The sequence below is a fragment of the Chanodichthys erythropterus genome, chromosome 20 (genome assembly GCF_024489055.1).
Source record: "Chanodichthys erythropterus isolate Z2021 chromosome 20, ASM2448905v1, whole genome shotgun sequence".
NCBI classification, from domain to species: domain Eukaryota; kingdom Metazoa; phylum Chordata; class Actinopteri; order Cypriniformes; family Xenocyprididae; genus Chanodichthys; species Chanodichthys erythropterus.
Genome location: NC_090240.1, coordinates 34253830 through 34281132, shown reverse-complemented (window position 1 = coordinate 34281132; position 27303 = coordinate 34253830). Strand labels below are relative to the sequence as shown.

The window sequence follows — 27303 nt, the reverse complement described above, 5'->3', positions numbered from 1 at the left end:
CTTAATGGTAATTTTCAGAGAACTGAAGGTTACTGCTAAAATGACTCTATAATATATAGAAATTATGATAGAATATGATTATGACTGTAATATATGGATTATTCATTAGGGTCCTACGGAAACTACTGAAATCCCTACTGAAATCGTTAGTTTTCTTCTTCTTCCGAGTCTATGGCGGCCCATAGAACCGTATGGTAAAAAGTTATGAAATTTGGCACACAGATAGAGGACAGTCTGAAATGTTACCATTGCCATTACATATGTTACATAGTCTCTCAAACCCTCTTGCACTACCAACAGTTCAAAGATTCACTCATGTTCATGCTCATATACGGAGCCCCGAACAATAAAAAATTAAATTGCGTGCACGATTTACCAATTCGTTCCCTCGACTTACTAATTTATTCCCTCGATTTACTAATTTGTTCCCTCGATTTACTAATTTGTTCCCTCGATTTACTAATTTGTTCCCTCGATTTATTAATTAGTGCACATGATTTACTAATTCGTGAGCTCGATTAACTAATTTGTTCCCTCGATTTACTAATTCGTTCCCTCGATTTACTAATTCGTGCACATGATTTACTAATTTGTGTGCACAATTGACTAATTCGTTCCCCCGATTTACTAATTTGTTCCCTCGATTTATTAATTAGTGCGCATGATTTACTAATTCATGAGCACGATTTACATTTACATTTACATTTATTCATTTGGCAGACGCTTTTATCCAAAACGACTTACAAGTGAGGAAATACAACAAGCGAGTCGTCATGACGAGGCAAATAGACAAGAAGTGCTCATAATACAAGTTATAGGCAGTGCTCAGATTATCCTAAGCTACAATAGAGAGGGATTAGAGGAAGTGAAAGGATAGGAATAAGAAGTTTTTTTTTTTTTTTTTTTTTTTAAGATGAGGTTAAGTGCTCACGATTTACTAATTCGTTCCCTCGATTTACTAATTTGTTCCCTCGATTTATTAATTAATGCGCATGATTTACTAATTTGTGTGCACAATTAACTAATTTGTTCCCTCGATTTACTAATTCGTTCCCTCGATTTACTAATTCGTGCACATGATTTACTAATTCGTGAGCACGATTAACTAATTCGTTCCCTCGATTTACTAATTTGTTCCCTCAATTTATTAATTAGTGCGCATGATTTACTAATTTGTGTGCACAATTAACTAATTCGTTCCCTCGATTTACTAATTTGTTCCCCCGATTTATTAATTAGTGCGCATGATTTACTAATTCGTGAGCACGATCTACTAATTCGTTCCCTCGATTTACTAATTAGTGCGCATGATTTACTAATTTTGTGAGCACGATCTACTAATTCGTTCCCTCGATTTACTAATTAGTGCGCATGATTTACTAATTTGTGAGCACGATCTACTAATTCGTTCCCTCGATTTATTAATTAGTGCGCATGATTTACTAATTCGTGAGCACGATCTACTAATTCGTTCCCTCGATTTACTAATTAGTGCGCATGATTTACTAATTGGTGTGTACGATTTACTAATTCGTTCCCTCGATTTACCAATTCGTTCCCTCGATTTACCAATTCTTTCCCTTGATCTATTAATTAATGCGCATTATTTACTAATTAATTTCCTCGATTTACTAATTTGTGCGCATGATGTACTAATTAGTGTGCACGATTTACTAATTCGTTCCCTCGATTTACTAATTCATTCCCTTGATTTACTAATTCGTTCCCTCGATTTATTAATTTGTGCGCATGATGTACTAATTCGTGTGCAAGATTTAGTAATTCGTTCCCTCGATTTACTAAATTGTGCGCACGATTTAACCTACTATTTTTTTCCTACGTGTCATGTCTGGGGCTCCGTACTCATAACTTAAGTCCTAGAAACAATTTTTTTCCCCCTGTGATTCCATGGCTCATGCACCCTATGACGCCATTTCCGTCATGAAAATTTTCCGAAAAACCTACTTTTTTTTACTTTTCCTAGAGCTTTTGTCCAACTTGCACGAAATGTGGAATGTAGCATCTACTCACACTCCAGGCAAAAAGTTATTAAAATATTTTTGATCAGCCAATCCGTGCTCATATAGCAGATCAACGAATTTTGACGGTGAGCATGCAAAAATGGATTTGATACTGTATCTTTGCAATGATTTGGTGTATTTACACCAAACTTGGTATATGTCATTAAAGGCATGACATGGGGGTACATGCAAAGTATCATCACAGCGCCACCTACTGGTGCCAAGATAGGAAAAATGGCTATTTTTGCTTATAACTTTTGAATACCTGGTCCTAATCATGAGGATGGTCTTCTTAGATTCCTTGAGGCATGCCGAGTTGAATGATATCCAATTTTCTTTGGTTGGCCATTTTGAATTTTGTCATAAAATGCTGTGTTTTACAAACGCATGTAAAACATGTATTGTTACGAAACTCGGTATGATTCATCGAGGCCATAGGAGGACCTGTAAAGTTTTAGGTCAAGTGTGGTCAAGAGATATGACATTCATGAAAAAGCTTATAACATATTAAAAATTCAACATATCATCATTTAACTTACATTATTAGATTTGTTGGCATATGCCGAGTCCTACGATACAAAATTTGACATATTTTACATTACTTACTGTCCGCCATATTGAATTTTATTTTTTTTTTCAAATTCCTGCTGCAAAATGTGTCTGATTTGTACGAAATGTGGTGTGTAACATTTACAGACACTCATGACAAAAAGTTATAAAAAGATTTTTGATAGATCCAAGTATTGTTTTATACTGCATCAACAAATTTGACTGTGAGCATGCCAAAATGGATATGCGGCTGTATCTTTGAAAAAGTTTTTAGTATTGACATGAAACTTGGTACATGCCATCACAGACATTACTTGAGGATGCATGCAGAGTTTCGTCATAGCGCCACCTACTGCTCCGAAGTTATAAACCATGTTATTATGTTAGAAGTGCTTTAACTGAAGTAATTGAAATGAAAAATGTTTATTTAAAAAAATTATTCTTATGCATAATACTCTAACTGTAGTTTATCTAAAATCTTCAGTATTCTGTTCATTACAGTATGGGAGCATACTAAATCATTTTTGTTTTGTGAGAACGACTCTATATATTATGATATTTCTGTTCTGTGTTGAACAGATTTCACCTTATGAAAACAGATTGACCGTTCTATCTTTTTATCATCTTATCTTTGAAAGTCCAGGAATCATCTAAGCATTGGAGATAAGGATCATTCAACTGAATATTTCTCTTTCTGCTTGCTTTGACTTCGTCCTGCTTGATTTCCAGGTTTGAAGAGTTCTCCGTCTTCATTCGCTCACGTATAATCCAGCATCAAAGCGATGTAATGTTGCTCAGATGTGTGGGTTTTGTGTCTGATGGTGAAGCAGGCTTACGGTAGTCATGATAGATGTGAACGAGGTAAAGCTCTCTGGCCCAGTGGAACACAATAATCCGGCAGGTTTAGGCCGAGACTTCATCTGGATGAGGTCCATTAATCTGAACATCAGGCCTGTGGAGATGCCACTGGATCACACACTCTGAACATGTGAGAGAAAGTAGAAGAATGAGTGGGTGAGTTTTCTTAAACTTATGAGGGAAAAGTATTAAGAAGAGAACAGAAGAAAAAGAAAGTTCATCAATGAAAAGTTGAACCAATCAGCTCTGAGATAAATTCATACAAACTCTGATTTGAAATGAAAAGTTTAGGAATTTGCAAACAAACAAACAATTTTACATATTAAATAAAAAATAAACAAATACATATTTTTAGATAAATCATTTTAATAAATATTAAAATAAATAATAAAATACATAATAATTAAAATAATTTAAAATACTAAATAATTTAATTAAATCATTTAAATAAATAAATGATTAAAATAAATAAAAAGTAGATAAATTATTTTAAACAAACTAACCATTTTTACATAATAAATATATTTAAATTAATACAAAATTTTATAGAAATAATTTAAAGATAAAAGTAAATAAATAAAGAATAAATAATAAAATAAATAGTTTTAAATAACAAATTTTTTTAAATAAATAAATAATAGATTATAAATAAATAATTTAAATAAATAAACATTATAGTTAAATTATTTTAAACAAACATAGTTTCACATAATAAACAAATAAAAAACAAATAATTTTAGAGAAATAATTTTAAATGAATAAATAACAAAATAAATAATAATAAAATTGATAAACATTACTTTCAAATAATAAATAGATAGATAGATAGATAAATAAATAATTCAATATTAGATAAATAAATCATTTTAAATAAATTAAATAATTGTAATGAATGAATGAATGATTGGCTAGCTAACTAGCTTGCTATATAGATAGACGATAGATAAATAGATTTTTTTTAATGTGTTTTTGTATTCCTTTACTGTATTTATATAAAAAAAGTCGTTAAAAACTCTACAAAACAGAAGGCACAAGATAAATCTGTTTGCTTTTGCAATTAATCTTGTTTGTTATGTCGCGCGCGTCAGAAAGTCAAGGTGGCTTTGACTCTCTCGAGTGAACCGTTGACAGAATCACACTCGGGACGGATAAACACACGACATAACGATCAAAAAGTTCAAGTGATGTTTGGTGAATATCCCATCTGATGGATCTAATCCCGTCATTTATGTGCAGCACAGACGGTAGGCTATGTGAGATGTTGACATTTTGTTCTTTACAAATGTTAATCAGTCCTGCTGAACAGAGTTGATATGAGGAAAGGTCTAGTGCTGGATTTCACTTTGAGTAGCCCATTTGTCCCAGTGTTTTAATCCTGTTACGATGAATGAACAGAAATGAACAAAGCTCTTGATTTGATCCGAAACACGTCAAAGCAGATGCACGTCTTCAATTTCGGATTAAAAAAAAAAAAAAAAAAAGTTGGCTGTTCTGTATCTCTAAGGCTGATCGTAACTGTATACTGTGTATGTTTTATATTATATTATATTATATTATATTATATTATATTATATTATATTATATTATATTATATTAGATTAGATTAGATTAGATTAGATTATGTTAACCATTGTATACTCAATACGTGGTGTAGTTACAACATCTACCAGCAGGGGGACAACAAACAATTGAGTCGAGACGGTTGAATCGAGGATGAGGGATAGAGGGTATGCACGTGACGTCCCTGTTGACCGTTACACCAGCAGTTACGCCCACTGAGTGGCAGCATTGGTTTTCAGCGTGAATGCCGCGAAAAAAACACAAAACACATCCAAAACGGGAAAGAGCTTTGTGATTGACTGTACAAATAGCTTTGACACAAAACCTGAGGTATATATTTAAAGACTGCCGAAAGCTACAGAAAAAAAGATGGATTCGCAATTTACAGAAACAGCTGGACTCCAGCAGAGAAACATGGATTTGCAGTTATCATTTTGTGTCAAAATGTTGGATTTTGAGGTAAAATCATACCGTATATGTATTGTATTGTTATATATTATGTTGACAAATCATCAATTAAATATTTTTCCATCTTATATTCTGCATAATTGTGTGTTTTTAAGTAACACTGACAAAAACTAGAAGTTTTAGGGCTGGACGATATAACGAAATATTTAACATTGATAAAGTGATCACTGCGATTTAAACCTACCTATATTGTAGTTATATAACACAGGCAGATTTGCTTTATGTATTTCCCCGGCGTCGAAATCATTCATATATGTCAGGAAACACGATTCCTACCTGCATGTCAATATGGATTAGGTTTATTTGAAATGGTATAAGGAACACTTTCGAGTCAATCTTTAGTGTAATCGTTTGTTTTACTCGCGTTTTCGCACTTTGCCCTATTAAATCCAGTCATGCAGCAGGTTCTTTTACCAATCAGTCCAGCCAAAGAGCTTAGAACCCAAGAGGCGACACTCTGATACTTTTTGGGTAACAGCCACTAGATGGCGCTCTGGCAGCGCCGCCGCCATTATGGGGTGAAAATACTAACTGGACCAAAACAGTCGCCAGTAAATTGTATGGCTCCTACAGTAAATGGACAGCTGGACAGTTTTATTTTACCAGTTGTGGAATCCAACCATTCGTCCATCTGAGGTAACGTAGATAGCCTGCTTTGTTTTATGCAACTTTACACACTTAATAATAAATTAATAATTAATAAATTTAAGATAATCATATTTAAAGCAAACAATAGCCTATATTTTAGACCTAGTGGAGTAATAGTAATAATAGTATCTAGGTCTGAATTAAAATTGGCTATACTGTACATTTTAATGGATCACGCTAAACATAATGATCTCATAATACGTGATGCATTGCTGTGTCCGTTATCCCATAATTCACACTCTTGGACACTTTTGCTTTAACAGACTAGACACCACTGCAAAATCAAGCTGTTATATTCATATATTTATTGTCCAACATTCCCAATTTTTCTGATGCATGAACTTAATTTAATGGACTATATGCACGGAGCGTTCTTTAGAACTTCCGCATTAATATAAGCCAGCTCGAAAACTTCCGGTGAGATGTCATTTGCTGGTGTGTTGAGCATCAGTAGTGTAATACTTAGTTTATAATCAGAATATAGTCACTTAAATAGTCAGGCATAGCATTAATTTAGTTATTCAAACGTAAGACAGCATAGAAAATAAATGAATAAAGACGTAACTCAATGTTCCTCCACGGCTAAATTCAATTCGACCATTAGTTTTCACACTTTTATGTGAAAAAAGCTTCAAAAATTAAATATTTATTGTGCACTTTAGTTAGATTAATTGAATAAATGTGTGTTTTCACAAGTGTGCTGAAATCATTGATCTTGCACTGCACTGACTGACAGCTGCTGTGATTACAAAGGGAGAGCACGGTGCTCGCTTTCTGTGTAATTCACAATAAAAGTTATTGTTTTTCATAAGATTTTGTGAGTATTTCATACTTCACATTGACAAAATGTATTTTAAACCTAGTTATTTTTTTAATGTTTAATATTTAGTCAAAAACGAAGTGAAAAACGTTTAGAGGAAATGGCTGATATGTGCGCAAATAAATGCTACTTTGCCGCCATCTGGTGGTTAAAATGCTAATTACTGTCTTTTATTTTTAGATAAGTGTTTTCTATCAAATGTTAAATTTCCTATATTTTTAAACGTTCGGTTTTACAATGGGGACAATCTCAGAAGGATGAACAAATAATGTTTGTGGTCATCACATTAAAAATAACATTTGAAGTGCTGGGAAAAAATGTGTGTGCGTGTCTAATTACAGACAAGGCATTTTTAAACAGTCCCAATAGCTTCGTCTTTATTGCAATCAATAAAACTGGTTTATTGGCAAATTAGGTAAATGTGATAACTTCATTAAAATATAAATACAACATTAAAAAGTCAACCATAGATGGTTTTCTGTCGATGTACAACGACTACAGAATGCAAGTAGATATCGCTGCAGCCCAAGTAGATATCGCTGCAGCCCGGAGACCCGCAAGTGGGAGGAGCTTACGTCAACAACAGCAAGTGGGTGGAGCTTATGCCACAAGTAGGCTGGAGTTCATAGTATCTTAAAAAATGTATAAATAACGCATTTTCATAGTTTGAATTGAAATTCTTACATTTTTGTAATTATTGTTTGTATCCAAATACCATTCATTGTCAACACTGAATCACGTTTTTACACCGTTTGTCATCCTTTGTGATGATGCCATTTTAAATCCTTTTAGCTGTAATGTAATTCAAGCATATTTCTGGATATTGTATTTTACAATCTACAGTAGCCTAACAAAGAACATATTAAAGTGAGATGCAATTGCACTCAGGAAATAAATGTGTGATGCATAAAGAAAATGTTGAATACTGTTACTTACTATTCACCTGTACTGAACATTTTTATTTTTCATATTTGTTTTTACTCAAATTACAGCAAATGACCAACTAACGTTCTTCAGAACATTACACAAATAAATGTATTCTCAAATCACAATTCAGACTCAGGGTGGGTAAATTATTTTATTTCTAAAACAAATTATGAACAATAATCCTGTATGCAGTGGACATTGCAAAATCCTGGATGCATGGCTTCGCTGTAAATTCCTGAAAGCTCACCTCGCTTGCCCTTCCCAGCATAACCTGGTGGGTGCACAAAAACCACAATGAACACTAGGGTTGACCTGAATTAAAACTTTCCCCATGCCATACAAGATATGCATGAGTTTATATCTATTGTTTAACATGCACAAACATTTCAAGAACAATCATAATAATTATTATTATGATTTTTATCTGAAACACTTTGCTATTTCTTTCACCCAGGGTTTGCAGAATAAAGTTTTACTGAGTATTATGAGTGATTCACTGTATCATTCTGTTCAGTGACTGTTCAGTTGAACAGAATTAACTGTTGACAGCATACAAGTGAACAAGAATTATTTTTTTCTTTTCTTTAAAGGTTTCTTAAAAACACCACAAAAACACTTACTCTAACGAGAAATTGTCAAGCAGGACAGCACATCACCATTTCCTTATGTTCGCCAATTACATAAATTAGTATAATGTTGAATTGTATTTAAAATATATAACTACAAAAACTAAAGCTAAAACTAAAGCTAAATCTAAAAAAAAAAAAAAAAAAAAAATAATAATTACTTCAGTGAAGTCAAACTTATTCCCCAGAGTAACATACAGTGCATACTGTATTCAAAGAAACAATAATAATTAAAAAAAAATCAAATGGGTAAAAGACTGCGAGTGATTACAATTCTCTGCTCCTCATTTACATATACTTGCCATCAAGACAAATACTCCACAGTTATTTGACATCCTTTGTCTTTCATAATCCTAGTGATGAAATCAAACATACAATAAATTAACTGCTGTGATAAACACACAACATATGCATTTGGGGCTTACATATTAAAAGCAGGACTTGTGATCACAAGTATATTATGCCTACAAAAAAAATCTCACCGTAATGTCATTGAGGACAGTCTCTGACCACAGTCCTGGTTCGATTTTTTGGGGGCAAGCTCTCTATCAGTTAAAAACAAAAAAGACAGAGGTAAATTAACATTAAATAATGATAAGCAAAATATAGTTCTGTAAAAAAATGCCAGTGCCTGCAAGGTAGTGTCATGGCTGGCAGGCTGGATTAATGACAAACAACAACAACAATAGAATTTATCAACAGTGCTGATAAGCATGGTTATGAATATTGAAGTTTGAATGCCAATTTTCAATTAGTGAAAAAAGAAAAATATGCATGGTCTGAACTACCATACATTTTATTGTCAACATGAAACCCAGATTGACACAGTTCTACTTATCTTATAACTGATTAGTGCATATATACATATTACATATTATATACACACACAGTGATGCGGTGGGTATTATGTGACATTGCAGCATGTCCCTATTTTTCAAAAGGCTTATAAATCATGCAGAAGGATTTTTTTTTAATTAAAAATGTGCAGTTTCCTGTAAAGGGTTAGGTTTAGGTGTAGGGGTTGGTGTAGGGCAATAGAAAATACGTTTTGTGCAGTATAAAAACCATTACGTCTATGGAATGTGCCAACAAATCACAAAAAACAATGTGTGCATGCGAGTGTGTGTGTGTGTGTGTGTGTGTGTGTGTGTGTGAAATTCCAATGAGTTGGAATTTTAGTTTCATGTTCACATTAAAGAAAGCAAAGAAAAAACAATAATTTTAAGATGATAAAATATCCTAAATCGATTTGCAAACGCTATGAACAGTTTATAAATCTGTACAGTCCAAATCATTAGCAAAACTGACATGCAATTAAGCTACATTAATGTTACCGGTTTATGGTCTACTGTATCCATAACCTGGAGAGCAGATTGCAGTTGTTTGAAAAAACATTTGCTGCGTTCCAATTCGCCTACTTATACTACGCCCTAAAAGTATATACTCTTTCTGTGAACAAAAAGTACTTACTTTTGAGTGTGTAGTAAAAGAGTAGACAAGCTTTGGGACATACTAACACGTCATACAATCGCGTCTTTTCTCTCTGTCGCATCCTGTCACCGTAAACTGGCCTGTCAATCATCTTACATCCTCCACATTTCATTTAGTTAATTTCCTACCAAATCGGAGAGAAATACAGCACGTTGATCTGCAGTCGCGGGTCTTTCATGTGGAGAACTCTCCTCATATTAATGCAGAATGATGCATTTAAAAGTTAATGGCCATTCGGATCTTTATAAAAGTCCACACTGGTATTTACAGATGAAAAATTACACGGGTAACATTAAATATATATTTTCTATCAGGTTAAACTGATTATTAGTCACTCAAATCTCTCAGCGTCGATCGCGCGTATCCGCCATGTTTTGTAGTTTTTTAACACTTTTTACTCGTGTTTGTAGTTCTGAACTGAATCCTCGTCCAATGCGCAATGGGTTGTGGGCAATATTAGCCTTTATAGTGTGCACGGATCCACACTTCGAAAATCTACCGGAAATAGTAGACCATCCGGGGACTTTTGGCATACTCTTTTCAACATACTATGCTTTGGCACACACTTATTTTAATCTCACATACTATTTAGGATGGATAGTATGGACATTGGAACGCAGGGATATTGTCAGACAGCTTCTTCTTCGTCTTCTTTTTCTTATTCTTCTTCTGTTTGACGGATCGCAACCAAATTCACGCGCTACCGCCACCAGGAGCGTGAACAATATTACATGACATTAAACAAACCAATCAAAATCTTCTATTAGTTTGTACCGCCCACTTGCGGCTTAATGTCCCACCCACTTGCAGCTGGCTCCGACCTCCGTTTATACCTATCTCACAGAATGAACAGCTAACTGTTCACCGGAAGTGCTCGAGCTGGCTTAACTACAACCAGGAAGTAACCCGTGCATATAGTCCATTTCATATGTTGGTAATAATTCAGCGTTTATAAGCCTTTTAAATATGTTTAACCCAAACTGACAGGGTTTCTAGAAAGCAAAGGTTTTGTGAAAAAAAAATGGAAGACTTAAACACAAAGTGTGTAAAATAAACTTTTAAAAGGATTTGATTATCACTAGTGATACTATTTTATTCTGTGTTGTCATCATTCAGTTTGGATTTCAGCTTTAATGTTGGTTTTTTTTTTTTTTTTTTTTTTTTTTTTTTTTTTCAACAAAACAGCTGATATTGCCATAGAAACTAGTGGACTGCAACTCGCTTTCACCACATAATGGCGGAAACGCAGGGCTGCTGCTGGGCGCCGGTGTTGCAATGGAACGTTCTGTTGAGTGTCGCTTCTTTTTCGTGTATATTCTTTGGTCCAGCTGAGGGAGCGCGTTCTGGCGGGAAAGTGACGTCAATGCATACCCTCTATAAATAAATTATTTAAATAAATAAATACATATTTAATTATTTAATAATAATGAATTAAATTAATAAACTAGATTAATTCTATTAATCTTTATAAGATAGGGTTTATGTACAATCTATTTAAGCCAAGATGACTGGCGTTATTAAAGAGGAACATTATTTACTATTTACTGATTATTCTAGTGAGCATTGGTCAAAAATTGTATACAATATAGACTCAAATGCTATTTTTGTGTTAGGCTTTCCATTAGCTGTGCATTTTATCTAGACTACTAAAAGTGAATTTTTAATTGTACACTATCATATACATGACAGCAAAGCTAATAGACATGGACTAAAAGTGACAAAACTCCCTTTTTAATTTCACTGGGCTTTGAAAATGCAAAATATTCGCTTTAAATCCATTAAAACAGAACGATGTCAACACTTTTGAGTTATACTGCCATCTAGTGATGTTTGCTGTGTACAACATGCATCATCATCTGTGAATTATGATTGATGGAGATGATATTAGCTGTCATAAGTGTAAACATTATAGCCAAAAATATAGTGGACATATATTAAAGTAAATGATCAACAAACCTATTTTTTTTAATAGGATAAATCATAAAATAATGGAGTAAACAAAATAAGAGTGGATCTGGTTTTAAGAAGCATTCAAGTTCATTTAGGTTTTCCCATTCCAGTTTTTACCAGCTTAACACAATATAACACATTATAAATGAAATTTAGCCCACATATATAAAGAAAAACGGTTCATACAATACATGCTATATTTATGACCTTTGCTAATAATATATACAACATGTACTTGTGCATTGTAATAATTCTCAAATTGTTCATTAAAACTAATGCTGTCAGTCTATAAACAGCATGACTGTCATGCAAAAGCTGCATCAAACGATCCACAAATTCAAACCATGAAAATAATTTCCAGCAAAAGTGACATAATACGGTAAAATTGAGAAGACATTGAGATGAACAGATGATATAAAGCTTACAGAAGCTCGTTTCTGCCATGGAATGAAACTAAATTCACAATTTTGACTTATTTTCTTACCGTTGCAAGTCACAATTCTGAGGGGGAAAAAAGGCAAAATTGACTGAACTGCAAGAAAAAAAGTAAGAATTTTAAGATAAAAAGTCGCAATACCTTATTTTTTATTACACGGCAGAAACAAGCTTCTATAAAAAACTGGCTTGTATGACATTATCTTAAAAACATTTATAAACAGTTGTCATGTCACTATATAAAAAGCTACAATAAAACAAAATGTTAAATTCAAAGAGAAACCATCTGAAGTTTTTACTTCACATTCACATTAATTTACTCTTTATGTCTTAGTTTTGTGTTTTCTACCATGTTTTACAGCGGATAATAATGCTACTGCCGTCCTATTTGAAGCCTTTGGTGATTATGAGTCAGGAGTTTCATTGGCAGGTATTTTTTCTTATTTTAAGCAAAGAATTGATGCATTTTTCATCAAACAAGGCTCAATATCATTTATCATGTATCTTGATTTAACAATATTTAGATATTTATACTGGAAAACAAGTAAAAAATACCAAGGAAGACAATAATTTCTTATGTGTTTTGTGCGTGTCTCTTCAGGATACGATGGATCTTATCCACTCCAGACTCTCACAAAACAAGCGCCAGCCCAATGAGCATCAGTAGATGAGATACGACGCTTTCCATCTTGGATCCATGACTCTTCATAGTTTTTTCCATGCCTGTATCTTCAATTTTAACGTGCACATGTGTGGGCTCTCCGGGAGCATTAACAGGCTCCGTGGTCGTGTGGGGACGTATGGTCTTGTGGGGACGAGTGGTCGTGCGGGGACGCTCAGGTAAGTCAGTCAGATCTTCAGTGCTGTCCGGTTCCTCAGATGGATCGAAGAGATTTTCAGCCACTGTGAGGATAAGAGGAGGGTTTACAACAAAAACAGGCATAGTTTAGTTCTTCATGACTGTTTTCTACCACGTTTTATCTCATGTTGATTTGCATTGATAAAGTTTTCACATTACCGCAGATCTTGTTCTCACACACTGGTAGGTTATCTGGACACTTTGAGCACGGCTCTCCAGACTCGTATGGCTTTTGTCCCTCAAAATTTCCTCTGAAATGAAGGAAAAAGGAAGGATGTATTTTATAGATAATATTTCTATTTATTATGTGGCTTAAATATAAGAAGCTTAAACAGCTAAGTCTTAATTCATTCCCTCAATAACTGTCATCTTCATTTATATATTTCTAAGTCATGAAAATGTATAAAATCTTAAAAACATCTGTACATTTTTATAATACATTTTTCTAGATGTGTCAAACTTTAAAATATTTTGAATAGTGCCATTTGTGAGTTAAAAATATTTGTGAAAACCTATAATCACAGAAGATTTAAAATAATTGTAGAAATTATATAATTTCTAGAATTTTATGATACATTTATATTTTATTTATTTTATATAAATAATATAATAATATCTGAGCATAAGCTTCAATGTAATAATATAAACCTAATATATAAACAAATAAAAATATAAATGTAATAAATTATAATAATTGTATTAATTTTATATAAAAAATAATGAGAAGTATAGCTGCAAGCAGCAATTCGGGGCCAAGCCCCAGAAGGGGCAGTAGCGCAATACGGAGCAGGAAGAGCAAAAACAGCAGAAATTGAATGTACATGCAAAACAGCTGGTTCAGAAGGACAGGTGGAAATGAAATGAAAATCAATAGAAGTTCAGAGAATGAACAGGGAATGAACTAAAAACACTTGTATCTCATTCAAGAGGAATAAAGATTAGTACAATGCTTATTTGGATAAAAAAGGTATCAAAATGACTCATTACACACAATTGTATAAAGGAACCCCACACGGGATTCGAACCCACGACCTCCGAGTCCAGTGTCCATTTCTCAACTCATTGCGCCACTGTGCAGGTGAATGTTGGCACACCTGCCGAAGTTCATTAGTTCATGTGAAAATGAACTCAAAATGAAGAATTTTTATAAAACTGCACTGAATGTTATATTTAATAACTACTTTAGATCATTCTGCAGCTCATCATGCTGTAGCGCAATACAGAGCAGGAAGAGGAAAAACAGCAGAAAATGAACAAACATGAAACAGCTGGTTCAGAATTACGGGCGAAAATGAACTCAGAACTTATGTACATAAGCTTAGATGAAAATGAACACAGCATGAAACAAAAAGCATTTATTTCTAATCCAAGAGGCAGTAAAGGAATCAAAACACACTATTTCATAAAACCGCTCCACCTGGGATTCGAACCCACTATCTTGGGGTGCAGAGCTCATCAGGTAACTGGCTTTACACATTGAGCTACTTGATGCACATTCAACAATCTGTGGAAGAGAACTTTTAGTGTAAGAAAGAATTTACAAAAAAGCATTACTTAGCATGCTAACCATATTAGCTTGCTAAGCTAACTTAATGCTAATGAAGCTCATGGTTAACTTGATAGCTGAAGAGCCACATTAAAGAGAATGACAACTGGTTAGCATGCTAAGCAATTAGCATGCTAAGCTAACTAGCATAAGACAACAAACACAAGCAAGGTCACATTCAGAGATGAATATCTTGGGAATGGTAGCGAATATCAAAAATCCGTTCAGTCATTTCTGTGCGGCTCGGTCCAAAGATCACCTGAGCTGATTTTGGACAAAATTGGACAAAAATTGTAGGAGGAGTAGTGAAAAAATGGAATACTGTACTTTTCAAAATGGCCACTACTGTACTGGGTGGAGTCTTAATGTAAGATATTGAATGTGATCAGTATGAAGAGAGGAATCAGTTGTATTGACATTCATTTTTCTGGAACAAAGGGTTCAAAAGTTATAACCTTTACAAAAGTGAATATTTGAACTGGTGGTGGCGCTATAGACTTAGTCCTAGATACTCCAAAGTTGGTCAAATTACTTTTAATTACTATCACTACAAGCATGCCAAATTTGATAATTTTCCTTCTTATGGTTCATTGATTACCATACAGGGGGAAGAAGAATAACTACGAATTTGGACATAAAGGAATTGCATGTGATAGCTTCAGATTAGACCAGTTTTAGGCAGAATGCCTAGAACAGACACAAGTTCTGCATCTTTTCCTGCCACAGTACCTCATGCGGTCTGGGCATGTGTCACACTGAGTTTCGAACCCACGATGCAGAGCATTCGGGATCCGTGGCGTAATACATTGAGCTAATCAGCCATGCAAGTTCATCAGTATGCTAAGCAGAGGTTTCAGTGTGAGAAAGAGTTCACAAAAAAAGCTTCATAGCATGTTAACCATATTAGTATGCAAAGTTATTTAATGCCAACTAAGTTTTGGTTAACCTGTTGACTGAAGACCACATTAGAAAGAATAGCAATAGTTTAGCATGCTAAGCAATTACTGTGCTAAGCTAACTAGCATAAGACAACAAACACAAGCAAGGTCACATTCAGAGATGAATATCTCGGAAATGGTAGTGAATATCAAAAATCTGTTCAGTCATTTCTGTGCGGCTCGGTCCAAAGATCATCTGAGCTGATTTTGGACAAAATTGACCAAAATTTGTAGGAGGAGTAGCGAAAAAACTGTTTTTCATTTACTTCAATACTGCAGACAGGTACATTTAAGGAAAATGACAAATGATACATTGTCGGAATCGGCATAAGCCAGGGAATAAAATGACATGAAGCATACACATTTTGGAAAGTGTTTTCAAAAGTTATAAGCGTTTTTGAAATAATCATTACATCTGTGGAACAGTAGGTGGCGCTGTGCTGAAACTTCTCAGGTACCTTCACGACCTTCTAAAGGTCATACATACCAATTTTTGTGAAGATATGTCAAATTGTTTAAAAGATATCGCAATTTATGACAAAATTCAAAATGGCGGACACGTGATTCATCCAATATTGACAGAATCGGTATCGTCGGATTCGGCATGATCCAAGGAATCCATAGACACCAAGATCTTGATTTTCTGACAAACTGTTCAAAAGTTATTGGCCAAAATAGCCATTTTTCATATCTCATGACCTGTAGGTGGCGCTGTTCCCAAGTTTGGCATAGACCCTCAGACCATGGTTCTGATGAAGGGTACCAATTTTTGTTTCGATTGCTCAAAGTTTGGCCGAGATACAGCCTCTATACTAATTTTGGGTCGACCTCGTTAACTTCGTGACATTAACCTTTGAACAAAGATGAATAAAAAAAATCTGTTCAGTCATTTCTGTGCGGCTCAGTCCAAAGATAATCTGATCAAAGATTGGACAAAATTGGACAAATTTTGAAGTAGGAGAAGCGAAAAAAACAAATACTGTACTTTTCAAAATGGCCGCTACTGTAATGGGTGGAGACTTAATGTAAGAAGTTGAATAGCATCAGCATGAAGAGACGAATCAGATGAACTAAATTTAATTTTTCTATGACAAACAGTTCAAATGTTAAAACCGTTAGAATGTTGAAATTTTGAACTGGTGGTGGCGCTATAGAGTTGGTTCTAGAGACTCCAAATTTGGTCCAATCACTATTCATGAGCATCTCTACAACTGTGCCAAATTTCATCATTTTCTCATGTTCCGTTGATAGGGCTGCCATAGACTCCCATTCGGGAGGAAGAATAATAATAATAAAAGGGAAAACGTACAATTACAATAGGGGCTACAGCCCCTTCGGGGCTTGGCCCCTAATGACTAAATATACTGAGCATTATTTTGACTGAAGAAACTAAATTAATTCATTATTGGACACTGAAGAACATTCAACTCTTGTATATTCTGAAATTCATTTCTAGAATTTTATATTTGACTATATTGTCACTTCTAGTTTCTGTAAATAAAAAAAAAAGTTTGAAAACAAGTAGCTTTGATATTACAGCAGAAATATCTTTGGGTGCCTTTGAAAATGGTCTTGGAGTCAAAAAGGTTGAGAACCACTGCTTTATCCTCAAAGTATACTTCATTTATTACGCATACCGAGTGTACAGTGCATGTGATGCGAATTTTGTCATCAGAAAAGTACGCGCACCGCAGGATTTTTTTACTTGTACGGGCAGGTCGCATATGCGGATTTATTAAATTTTGTTTTTGCTGTAATTAGTTAATCCACAAGGTGGCAACCATGCCCTGGGGCGTTGATTCACGAGGTATTCCAAGAAAACGTCAAACGCCTGTGCTGTAAAAAGTTACACGCGATATCTACTCCATAAAATTTGGGGGAACAGATTACAAGCAATATTATTAATTAAATTCAACAAATAGAATTGAGTTAGAATTAATCAGAAGAATTCCTTAAATGTCAACCATTTAAAACAAATACAATTTAAAGAAAAATATCTGAATAACAGACAGACGTCAAAGATGAATTATGAACTATTTTATTGCCAACATTGAAGATGATAACAAGCAGAATCACCGAAGGAAAGAGAAACACAAGAATTAACAGAGATTTAGATGTTGACTTTATTGAAAATATTTGGTCACCATTATGGTGATCATTGTTTCGTTTAGTTGGGCAGTTCTTTTTATGTCAGTTTGTGTTTTTTTAATGTTGTTTGCTAGTTTTACACATTTTAAATGGCTGACTTAATTTGAATTAATCTGATTAACATTCTTATATATTGAATTAATGATATTGCTTGTAATCTGTTGCCACAATTTTATTGAGTAGACAGAGTGTATTACTTTTATACGTTGCAAGGCTGTGCTTTCGACTGTGCAAAACTAAGTATACCCAGGGCTTTAGATAGTTTTAAAGGAACACTCCACTTTTTTTGAAAATAGGCTAATTTTCCAACTCCCCTAGAGTTAAACAGTTGAGTTTTACCGTTTTCTAATCCATTCAGCCGATCTCCGGTTCTGGCGGTACCACTTTTAGCATAGCTTAGCATAGTTCATTGAATCTGATTAGACCGTTAGCATCGCGCTTAAAAATGACCAAAGAGTTTTGATATTTTTCCTATTTAAAACTTGACTCTTCTGTAGTTAAATCGTGTACTAAGACCGACGGAAAATAAAAAGTTGTGATTTTCTAGGCTGATATGGCTAGGAACTATACTCTCATTCAGGCGTAATAATCAAGGAACTTTGCTGCCGTTCCATGGCTGCAGCAGTGCAATGATATTACGCAGCGCCCGTGAGCCCCTGCTTGCACAGGGAACGTGCCTTGCAACCATGGAGACGTTTGTGAGAGACGCTGCGTAATATCATTGCGCCTGCTGCAGCCATGGAACGGCAGCAAAGTTCCTTGATTATTACGCCTGAATGAGAGTATAGTTCCTAGCCATATCAGCCTAGAAAATCACAACTTTTCATTTTCCGCCGGTCTTAGTACACGATTTAACTACAGAAGAGTCAAGTTTTAAATAGGAAAAATATCAAAACTCTTTGGTCATTTTTAAGCGCGATGCTAACGGTCTAATCAGATTCAATGAACTATGCTAAGCTATGCTAAAAGTGGTACCGCCAGAACCGGAGATCAGCTGAATGGATTTGAAAACGGTAAAACTCAACTGTTTAACTCTAGGGGAGTTGGAAAATGAGCCTATTTTCAAAAAAAGTGGAGTGTTCCTTTAAAGCTGTTTCAGTATTAGCTGATGGTATAGACTTCTAGACTAAATGAGGTTAAGATGCAATTTATACCACAATACATATTGTAGAACTGGCCATGTTCTAGAACGTTTTAGAACACACATTCTAGAACACTGAGGTCATGTTTAGTCAGGGTCATTGAAATGCACTTACTGAGGGAAGTAATCACAGACGAGAAGAGTGGCCTTCTCAAATTGTAGACCCTCAAGAGTGTCACAGAAATGAGAAGCACAGCCGATTTTGGTGCTGTCGGCCCACACCATCTGCAACAACAACAGAGAAACTCATCGTCACATCTGCATATTCATAATGCGAAAACCAATCAAACGCACCCAACAGAAACAGCGTTCACCTGAGTGTAATGGCCACACATTTTGTCTTCAGGACAGTAATTGTTTTCATAGTCATAATCCACATTTTCTCCAAACCTGCAGTGCAGAGAAATGAGTAGCATTACTGCTTATAGATCATTTTCCTGCATATTACAGATCATTGGTATTTATTCATTTATTCATCATTCATTCTAATTTATGTTTTAGTTCAGATATTTTTCATACCAGTTCAGTGTTGCTTTGGTTGCATTAAATCGTCCAGTGCCGACAAAGAGATTTTCACCCATGGTAAGCTCCTCAAGATCAGGGTTGTGATCCCAGATGCATTTTGCGGCGTAAGATTCTGCCACCACACGCAGTGACTCGTCCCACACCTTAAATGATAGAAGCAAATTTGATATTATTTGACTTTGAAGTTTTGTGACAGCAGAAAAAAGTGGTTCAACCTCAATGTTATAAAGTGACAAGAATACTTTTTGTGCACCAAAAAACAAACAAAATAACAACTTTATTCAACAATATCTAGTGATGGTTCATGAAGCTTTAAAGCTTTACGAATCAGTGGTTTGGAGCGTGTATCAAACTGTTTAAGTCATGATTTCAGTAAACATTTTAAATATGTCTTTTAGTACCTTTCTGGGCATTAACTTGCTGTCAATGGCCTCACTGAGCCATTGGATTTTATTAAAAATATCTTAATTTTGTGTTTTAAAGATGAACGAAGGTCTTACACATGTAGAACGACATTAGGGTGATTAATAAATGAGGTTACTTACATTTTTGGGTGAATTAACCCTTAAAGGTGATAGAGAGGATTTTTTCGTCGACTGAGAATCCAAAGACTGTTAGTGAGTTTTTGAAATGAGCGCATGCGTAAGAACAGCCCCCCTCCTTCACAGCTCACTTCAAAGGAACGCCTCCCAAAAATCGTGCACAAGTATTGGAACTCGAGTGTTTACCACCGGCATTCGCTGTGTCGTGTTAGTGGATTCATTATGTCGGACTCACCGCAGGTAACTCATAATCTGCAGTTGTTACTCCTGTCTCCTGACAAAAACATTGCATGCGGCGCCTGTGGAGTGTGGAAAGTTACTGGAGCGCGCAGCCGCGCTCATATCTCTCAAGGAACATCATGGCAGTGATTGACAAGCCAGAGGGCCAATCGTTTACGTGATGATCGCGTAAACGATTGGCTGATGTTTTTAAGGCCCTACCTCGTGCACAGATGATGTATATTAATATTATTCCTTTCAGTGCACCTAATAAATAGTCTTTTATCAGTTAGTAAAGACAGTTTCAAGTAATATTGCAAAAATGTATAAAACAAAACATCCTCTTTAACACCTTTAAAGTTCTAATGTGGCACCAGCCCCTGATTTAGCAGCGCTGTGAGGGCTGACAGAAAAGCACTGAGCTTGAGTTGTATTAATAAATATTAACAATATATACTAGGATGTGGAAATGGCTAATAAGCCATTACCTCCTTTGCAGCATCTACTACAGTGGCAATTTATTGTATTTTTTATTTCTAAATAAGTGTTTGCTTTCCTACATCGTGAAACTTTTAGCTTTACAGGTGGGGACAAACTATGAAAGATGAACAAATAATGTTTTGGACATCACATTAAAAATAACATTCAAATTGGGTGATATTTAATGCTTTGAAATGCTGGGAAAAGTTGTGTGAAGCACTTGACAACTTTAGATCATTTCTGCCACAAGTTATTTCTGTTAGTGTTAGTGGCACAATGTTTCTCGTGGTTTCAAGATGACACAGCGCAGAATTAATAACATCGCTGTGAAATCTTGTGAGAAGCATTTAGGTTACATCTGTCGCAGAATCAAACCACATATATCAGATCTGTGGTTTAACAGAGAATTCTGTGATGAATGTGAATGCTCACAAGATTTCTCAGCGATGATATTAATTCTGCGGTGAATTCAAGCTCTTTCTTCCAGCGCTGTGTAGAAATGGGCTGCATCTGAAAATCAAGGCTGTTGACTGGCTGTCAGGCAATGACTTTGCAGGCAGCATTTGCGCACGAAGGTACCTCACGAAACTGATATTTTGGACAGACTACTGAGGCAGCATAACGATTTAATGATAGATAGCAAAACAGGGCGTTAGTCTTTGCACGTTCGCTTTGTAGACACTGGATTGGTACTTCTGTCTACGTCACAGAGCAGTGCAAGATGAGCATTAGTGGTTAAAAAGTATATAAATGTTTTTTTTTAGAAAATGACCGATCGTTTCGCTAAATAAGACTCTTATTCCTCGTCTGGGATCATGTAGAGCTCTTTGAAGCTGCACTGAAACTGACATTTGGACCTTCAACCCGTTGAACCCCAGTGAAGTCCACTATATGGAGAAAAATCCTGGAATGTTTCCCTTAAAACCCTTAATTTCTTTTCGACTGAAGAAAGAAATAAACATCTTGGATGACATGGGGGTGAGAAAATTATCAGGAACATTTTAATTCAGTAATTAACTAATCCTTTAAAGGTGCCAGATACCACAGCACACCTTCAGGGGTCTGGTGGAGTTCATGCCTCGGCAGGTCAGGGCTGTTTTGGCAGCAAAAGAGGGACCAACACAATAACGTTATTCATGATCGGTGTATATATGCTTTGTTTTCTTTATGCAAAATATAATTTCATATCAATTTAATATAATTTGCATATAATGACCCGGACATGTTGTTTGTACAATCCATTCTATTGTTGTGTGAATGTAAGTGAACAAAACATACGAGTCTTTTCCAGTGACTCTGAATTTCACCCACAATACAAACACAAGAGAGTAAGACAGGATGACCACATGGGGCTCACACTCAGCACAGTGTTCCTGCGGTCTCGCATAACGTTCACATTCCTCAGCATATCACACACACATACAGGTTGCGCAACGGTATTCCGTGCATCCACCCACCCACACACACTCCATCCAGTCAAAATAAACCATTTCTATGCAAAAAGTCCCTCTTTATCTGATAAAGGAGGAACTCATGCATTATAATACTAGCCTTGTGTGTCTGTTTCGTGCATTCACATGACACACAAGTTGTGGTGTTTCACACACCAGCAATGAGGGACTTTTTACATACTAACATTGATACTAAATAACTTTATGCTGAGTGATTTAATAATATAAGTTTTCATTTGGTAAAGCACAATCATGATTACTGTATTACTTCAACTCCCTTGTGTTTTGAAGTTAATTGCGGCAATAATTACGCAATTACCGTGGATATAAATGTGATAATTGTTGCTGTAATGAGACCATTAAAAGATATGATTCCAGTGATTGATGGCAGATGATGAGATGATTTGACCTCAAAACTCACAAAGATTGACAGCAATGCCAAAACATCAACAGTCCATAGAGAGAGATGAGAGATCAAACTCAGACCTCACACACATGTGGCAAGGAAAGTTATTTTTTATGTATCATATACACTAACAAGTTTGGGGTAAGATGTTTTTAAAGCAAAGTTTGGAATGACAAAATGTTGCTGTTTGGATTTAAATATGCAAATACTTAAGAGTCTATGACTGAATCATTATTGCACTGATTATCATGTTACTAACATGTTATGTGTTTGGCAACAGTTCTTCTAACCCTAATTGATGGAGTGTGTAGCTTTTCATTTCTTAATAACCATGTAGGAAGACACATCATGGCTATATTCCAGGATGCCAAAGACAAGATTCATCAGGCTCAAATTCTGAAAGAATGGTTGGGAGGAAGCATTAGGAATCATCTTCACACGAAGATCAATTACACATGAATTGGCACATCTGAATCCAGAGCTTAATTTCATTGAAAGTCTTTGAGAACATGATTCTTCATGCTTTCTCCCAATCATTTCACAATTTGAGCCTGATGAATCTTGTCTCTGTCCTGAAATATGGCCATGATGTGTCTTCCTATACATGGTTATTAAGAAATGAAAAGCTTCACACTCCATCAATAATGGTTACAAGAACTTTTCAAAAACATATAACAAGCTAGAAACATAATAATCACTGGAATAATGATCCAATCATACACTTTTATGCATTTGCCTATTTAACTCCAAACAACACCTTTTTTTTTTTGGCAGTGTGTGTTGTGTGCATCGGGTGCATCTCTTACCATTTTCTGCATGAAGGCAGCGCTGGGCTGAACCTGAGAGCGAAGCTTGTTGTGCATGTCCACGATGGTTGCTTTCTCCTGCTCAGTCAGCTGACCGGCAGCTAAACTCAGAATCACCCAGAGCCCGGTGCTCCAGAGGGCCACGTCCCAGTACATGCTGCTTGTCCGACTGCTCCCTCCCTGAGGAGACTAGATCAGCTGGCTGTGGTCAAATAGAACCTCTTCTCTTGTTCTGAGTTGTTCTCCGCAGTCTTACCCCGTCACTTGCTGTCCTGAATGCCTTCAGAGCATGTTAAAGTATCTCTCTCAGGGCTGTTAGTGTGTGTAAGTGAGAGAGAAAGTTAATACAGGACCCCAGAATGAAACTCACAGCCTTTTTATTTTGTACTCAAGCCACCCCTTGCTCATATTACATATCCCACATGCACATGAACACACTCCACTAGTTTACTCACATTACTGTGCTTGCGTGACTCTTTCCAACTGTATAGCAAGTCCAGCAAGTCCAACAAGCAGCACTAGATCTCCAAAGCACTAATAAATTACTGGGTTTTAGTCTCAGAGCATGTCATAGCCATTCTGCTAGAGGAATGCCTGAGATAACGGATATGATTTAATTTGACCTGCCTGTGTTTTCCTTGAAACGCTTCTGTACTCGTAATACTAAAGTCATTTCCTCCGTAACAGGTTTTGCTCTCTCCAGTGAGGATTCACCCTTATATTAACTCTGAAGTGGGTACCTCCCCACAGTAGGTTACACAAACCCAAATCTCATTTACTGTAAGTGACGCCAGTGAAATTCTTTCCATATAGCTGAGCTGTTAACAGAGAGGATTATTTGATTTCAAGGATAAGGTCCTTTTGCCCTACAACTTGAGTAACAACATTACAAGTACGAGATTTTTATATATTCTGATGAGAATGTGCGTGGTGTTTTTTTTTGTGTGCAAAATGCAAAAAGCAAAAGTATGAAAGCTTGCTTCTGTAACTAACTAAATAAATAATAAAAAAATGTAATTGCGACTTTTTATCTCAGAATTCTGACTTTTTTTCTCTGATTTGTGAGTTATGAAGTCAGAATCGCATGATATAAATCACAATTGCGAGTTACAAATTCTGAATTGTGTGATATGCAGTAAAATCACAATTGTGAGTTAGTCAGAATTGTGTGAGTTATAAAGTCAGAATTGCATTATATAAAGTTGCAATTGTGAGTTATGAAGACAAAATTGTGTGATATACAGTAAAGCCGCAATTGTGAGTTATAAAGTCAGAATTGCATGATATATTCACAATTGCGAGTTATAAAGTCTGAAATGTGTGATATAAAGTTGCAATTGCGAGTTGTGAAGACAAAATTATGTGATATAAAGTCACAATTGTGAGTTACAAATTCTAAATTGTGTGATATACAGTAAAGTTGCAATTGTGAGTTATAAAGTCAGAATTGCATGATATAGTCGCAATTGCGAGTTATAAAGTTAGAATTGTGTGATATAAAGTCGCAATTGTGAGTTATAAATTCTAAATTGCATGATATACAGTAAAGTTGCAATTGTGAGTTATAAAGTCAGAATTGCGTGATATAAAGTTGCAATTGTAAGTTATAAAGTCAGAATTGATAGTCACAATTGCGAGTTATTGTCACAGTTCCAGTAATTCCCAGACTTAATTTCCCATAATCCTCCCTGGTCATCACCTGCACTCCCTTCATCAGTAATCACCACACTCAGCTGCAGCACATTATCTGGACTATTTAAGCTAGTCACATCCTCACACACATTGCGAGGTCTTGCATACTCTGGTTACACTTCTGTGCGCTTCTTATTGTTATTGTCTGCCTGTTATTTACCCTGTCTGTTCCCCGTCTACGATTCCCTGCTGCCTGCCTTTGGACTGTTTATTGTGTTACTGGATTGTGAATGATATCTGCCTGCCCTGATTCCCTGCCTGTTCAACGACTACACCACTGGAACCAAAGCAAAATACACTGCATGGCCAACAACAACAACAAAAAAGTCACTGTTTGGATTTAAATAGGCAAATACTTAAGAGTCTATGACTGAATCATTATTGCACTGATTATCATGTTTCTAGCATGTTATATGTTTGGGAACAGTTCTTTTAACCCTAAATGATGGAGTGTGTAGCTTTCATTTCTTAAACAACCATGTAGGAAAACACATCATGGTCATATTCTAGGATGCCAATGACAAGATTCATCAGGCTCAAATTGTGAAAGAATGGTTGGGAGGAAGCATTAAGAATCATCTTCACACATGAATTGGCACATCTGAATCCAGCGCTTAAATTCATTGAAAGTCTTTGAGATGCATTGGAACATGAGAACATGATTCTTTAGGCTCCGTTCCAATCATTTCACAATTTGTGCCTAATGAATCTTGTCTTTGTCGTCCTGGAATATGGCCATGATGTGTCTTCCTACATGGTTATTAAAAAATGAAAAGCTACACAGAAGAACTGTTGCCAAACATATAACATGCTAGAAACATGATAATCAGTGCAATAAGGATCCAGTCATACACTTTTAAGCATTTGCCTTTGACATCCAACTTTTATTGTTCTTTTACTGCATCTGCATGTTAGGGAACTCATTTTTTCATATCTGTCAGACTCTGCTGTGTGATTACATAATGTGTCCCATGTTAATGACCTGATACACTGAATGGATGCCTTTTATCAGTTACTACATTTAATTGTAATTCACTTGCATGTGGCTTTCCAGTGATGCATATTCATGTGAGTTGTACTACTATTTTTCGAGGGAAGGATTGATCCTCCTTTTATTGACCTTGTTTATTTTCTTTCTTCTGTAGGGCGTCGTTCTTGGCGTGGACCATTTTGCTGTCCAGATATTCATTTCCAGCAGCCAGATGTACAGGCATAGGAACACCAGTCTCCAAACACCATAACACTGCACATGTGAGGCTCACATCCAATGATGTATTGCACCAAAATCCCCTGAATTTCTGAACCTGTTTTTTGTATTTTAAAATTAATGTCACTTGTAATTTAACTGTTTTTATACTAAATGACTTCTTGAATAGGTTGCAACAACACATGCTCATATTCATAACACATTTAATGGATAATTTGTTTATTGGACAGAGAGATGCTTAGAGATGAGAAAACAAACACACCTCATCTGACCAAAACCCCATCCAGACCACAGCTGAACCTCTGCTTTGTGTTTCCCAGATGTTTATCACTCATTTGCTCATCCATTTTCCAAGATTTCCAGATTCAAGTGGATCTTCATTTTAACTGACTGAAATCTGTGGAGTGAATTTTACGCTCACAGGAGTAGAAACTATCTGTGCACAGCATGAACCAGTAACCTGTAGAAAAATCTTAATTGATTGTACAGTGTTCAGCGTAAATGAGTACACCCCCTTTGAAAAGTAACATTTTAAACATTATCTCAATGAACACAAAATCAGTTTCCAAAATGTTGACAAGACTAAGTTTAATATAACATCTGTTTAACTTATAACATGAAAGTAAGGTTAATAATATAACTTAGATTACATATTTTTCAGTTTTACTCAAATCAGGGTGATGCAAAAATGAGTACACCCCACAACAAAAACTACTACATCTAGTACTTTTTTAATGACAGCAACAAGTCTTCTAAGCATGGAATGAACAAGTTGTCGAAATTTTGCAACATCTATCTTTTTCCATTCTTCAAGAATGACCTCTTTTAGAGACTGGATGCTGGATGAAGAGTGATGCTCAACTTGTCTCTTCAGAATTCCCCATAGGTGTTCGATTGGGTTCAGATCAGGAGACACTGAATCACTTTCACCCTGTTCTTCTTCAGAAATGTGTTTAGGATCATTGTTATAATGGAAAAGTGCACAACGAC

At 35.4% G+C, this 27303-nt stretch overlaps 1 protein-coding gene across 1 annotated transcript; it reads right to left on the bottom strand.

Annotated features, from left to right (window-relative positions):
- Positions 1–12021: 12021 nt before the first annotated feature.
- Positions 12022–24087, bottom strand: LOC137009605 (peptidase inhibitor 16). The gene is made up of 7 exons (XM_067371940.1): positions 23870–24087; positions 23415–23726; positions 19505–19653; positions 19300–19375; positions 19101–19210; positions 13372–13463; positions 12022–13256 (listed from the first exon to the last, which is right to left on the bottom strand). Exons 2-7 carry the CDS (start codon positions 23568–23570, stop codon positions 12985–12987), a joined length of 855 nt encoding a protein of 284 aa, XP_067228041.1. The 5' UTR covers positions 23571–23726; positions 23870–24087; the 3' UTR covers positions 12022–12984.
- Positions 24088–27303: the final 3216 nt, after the last annotated feature.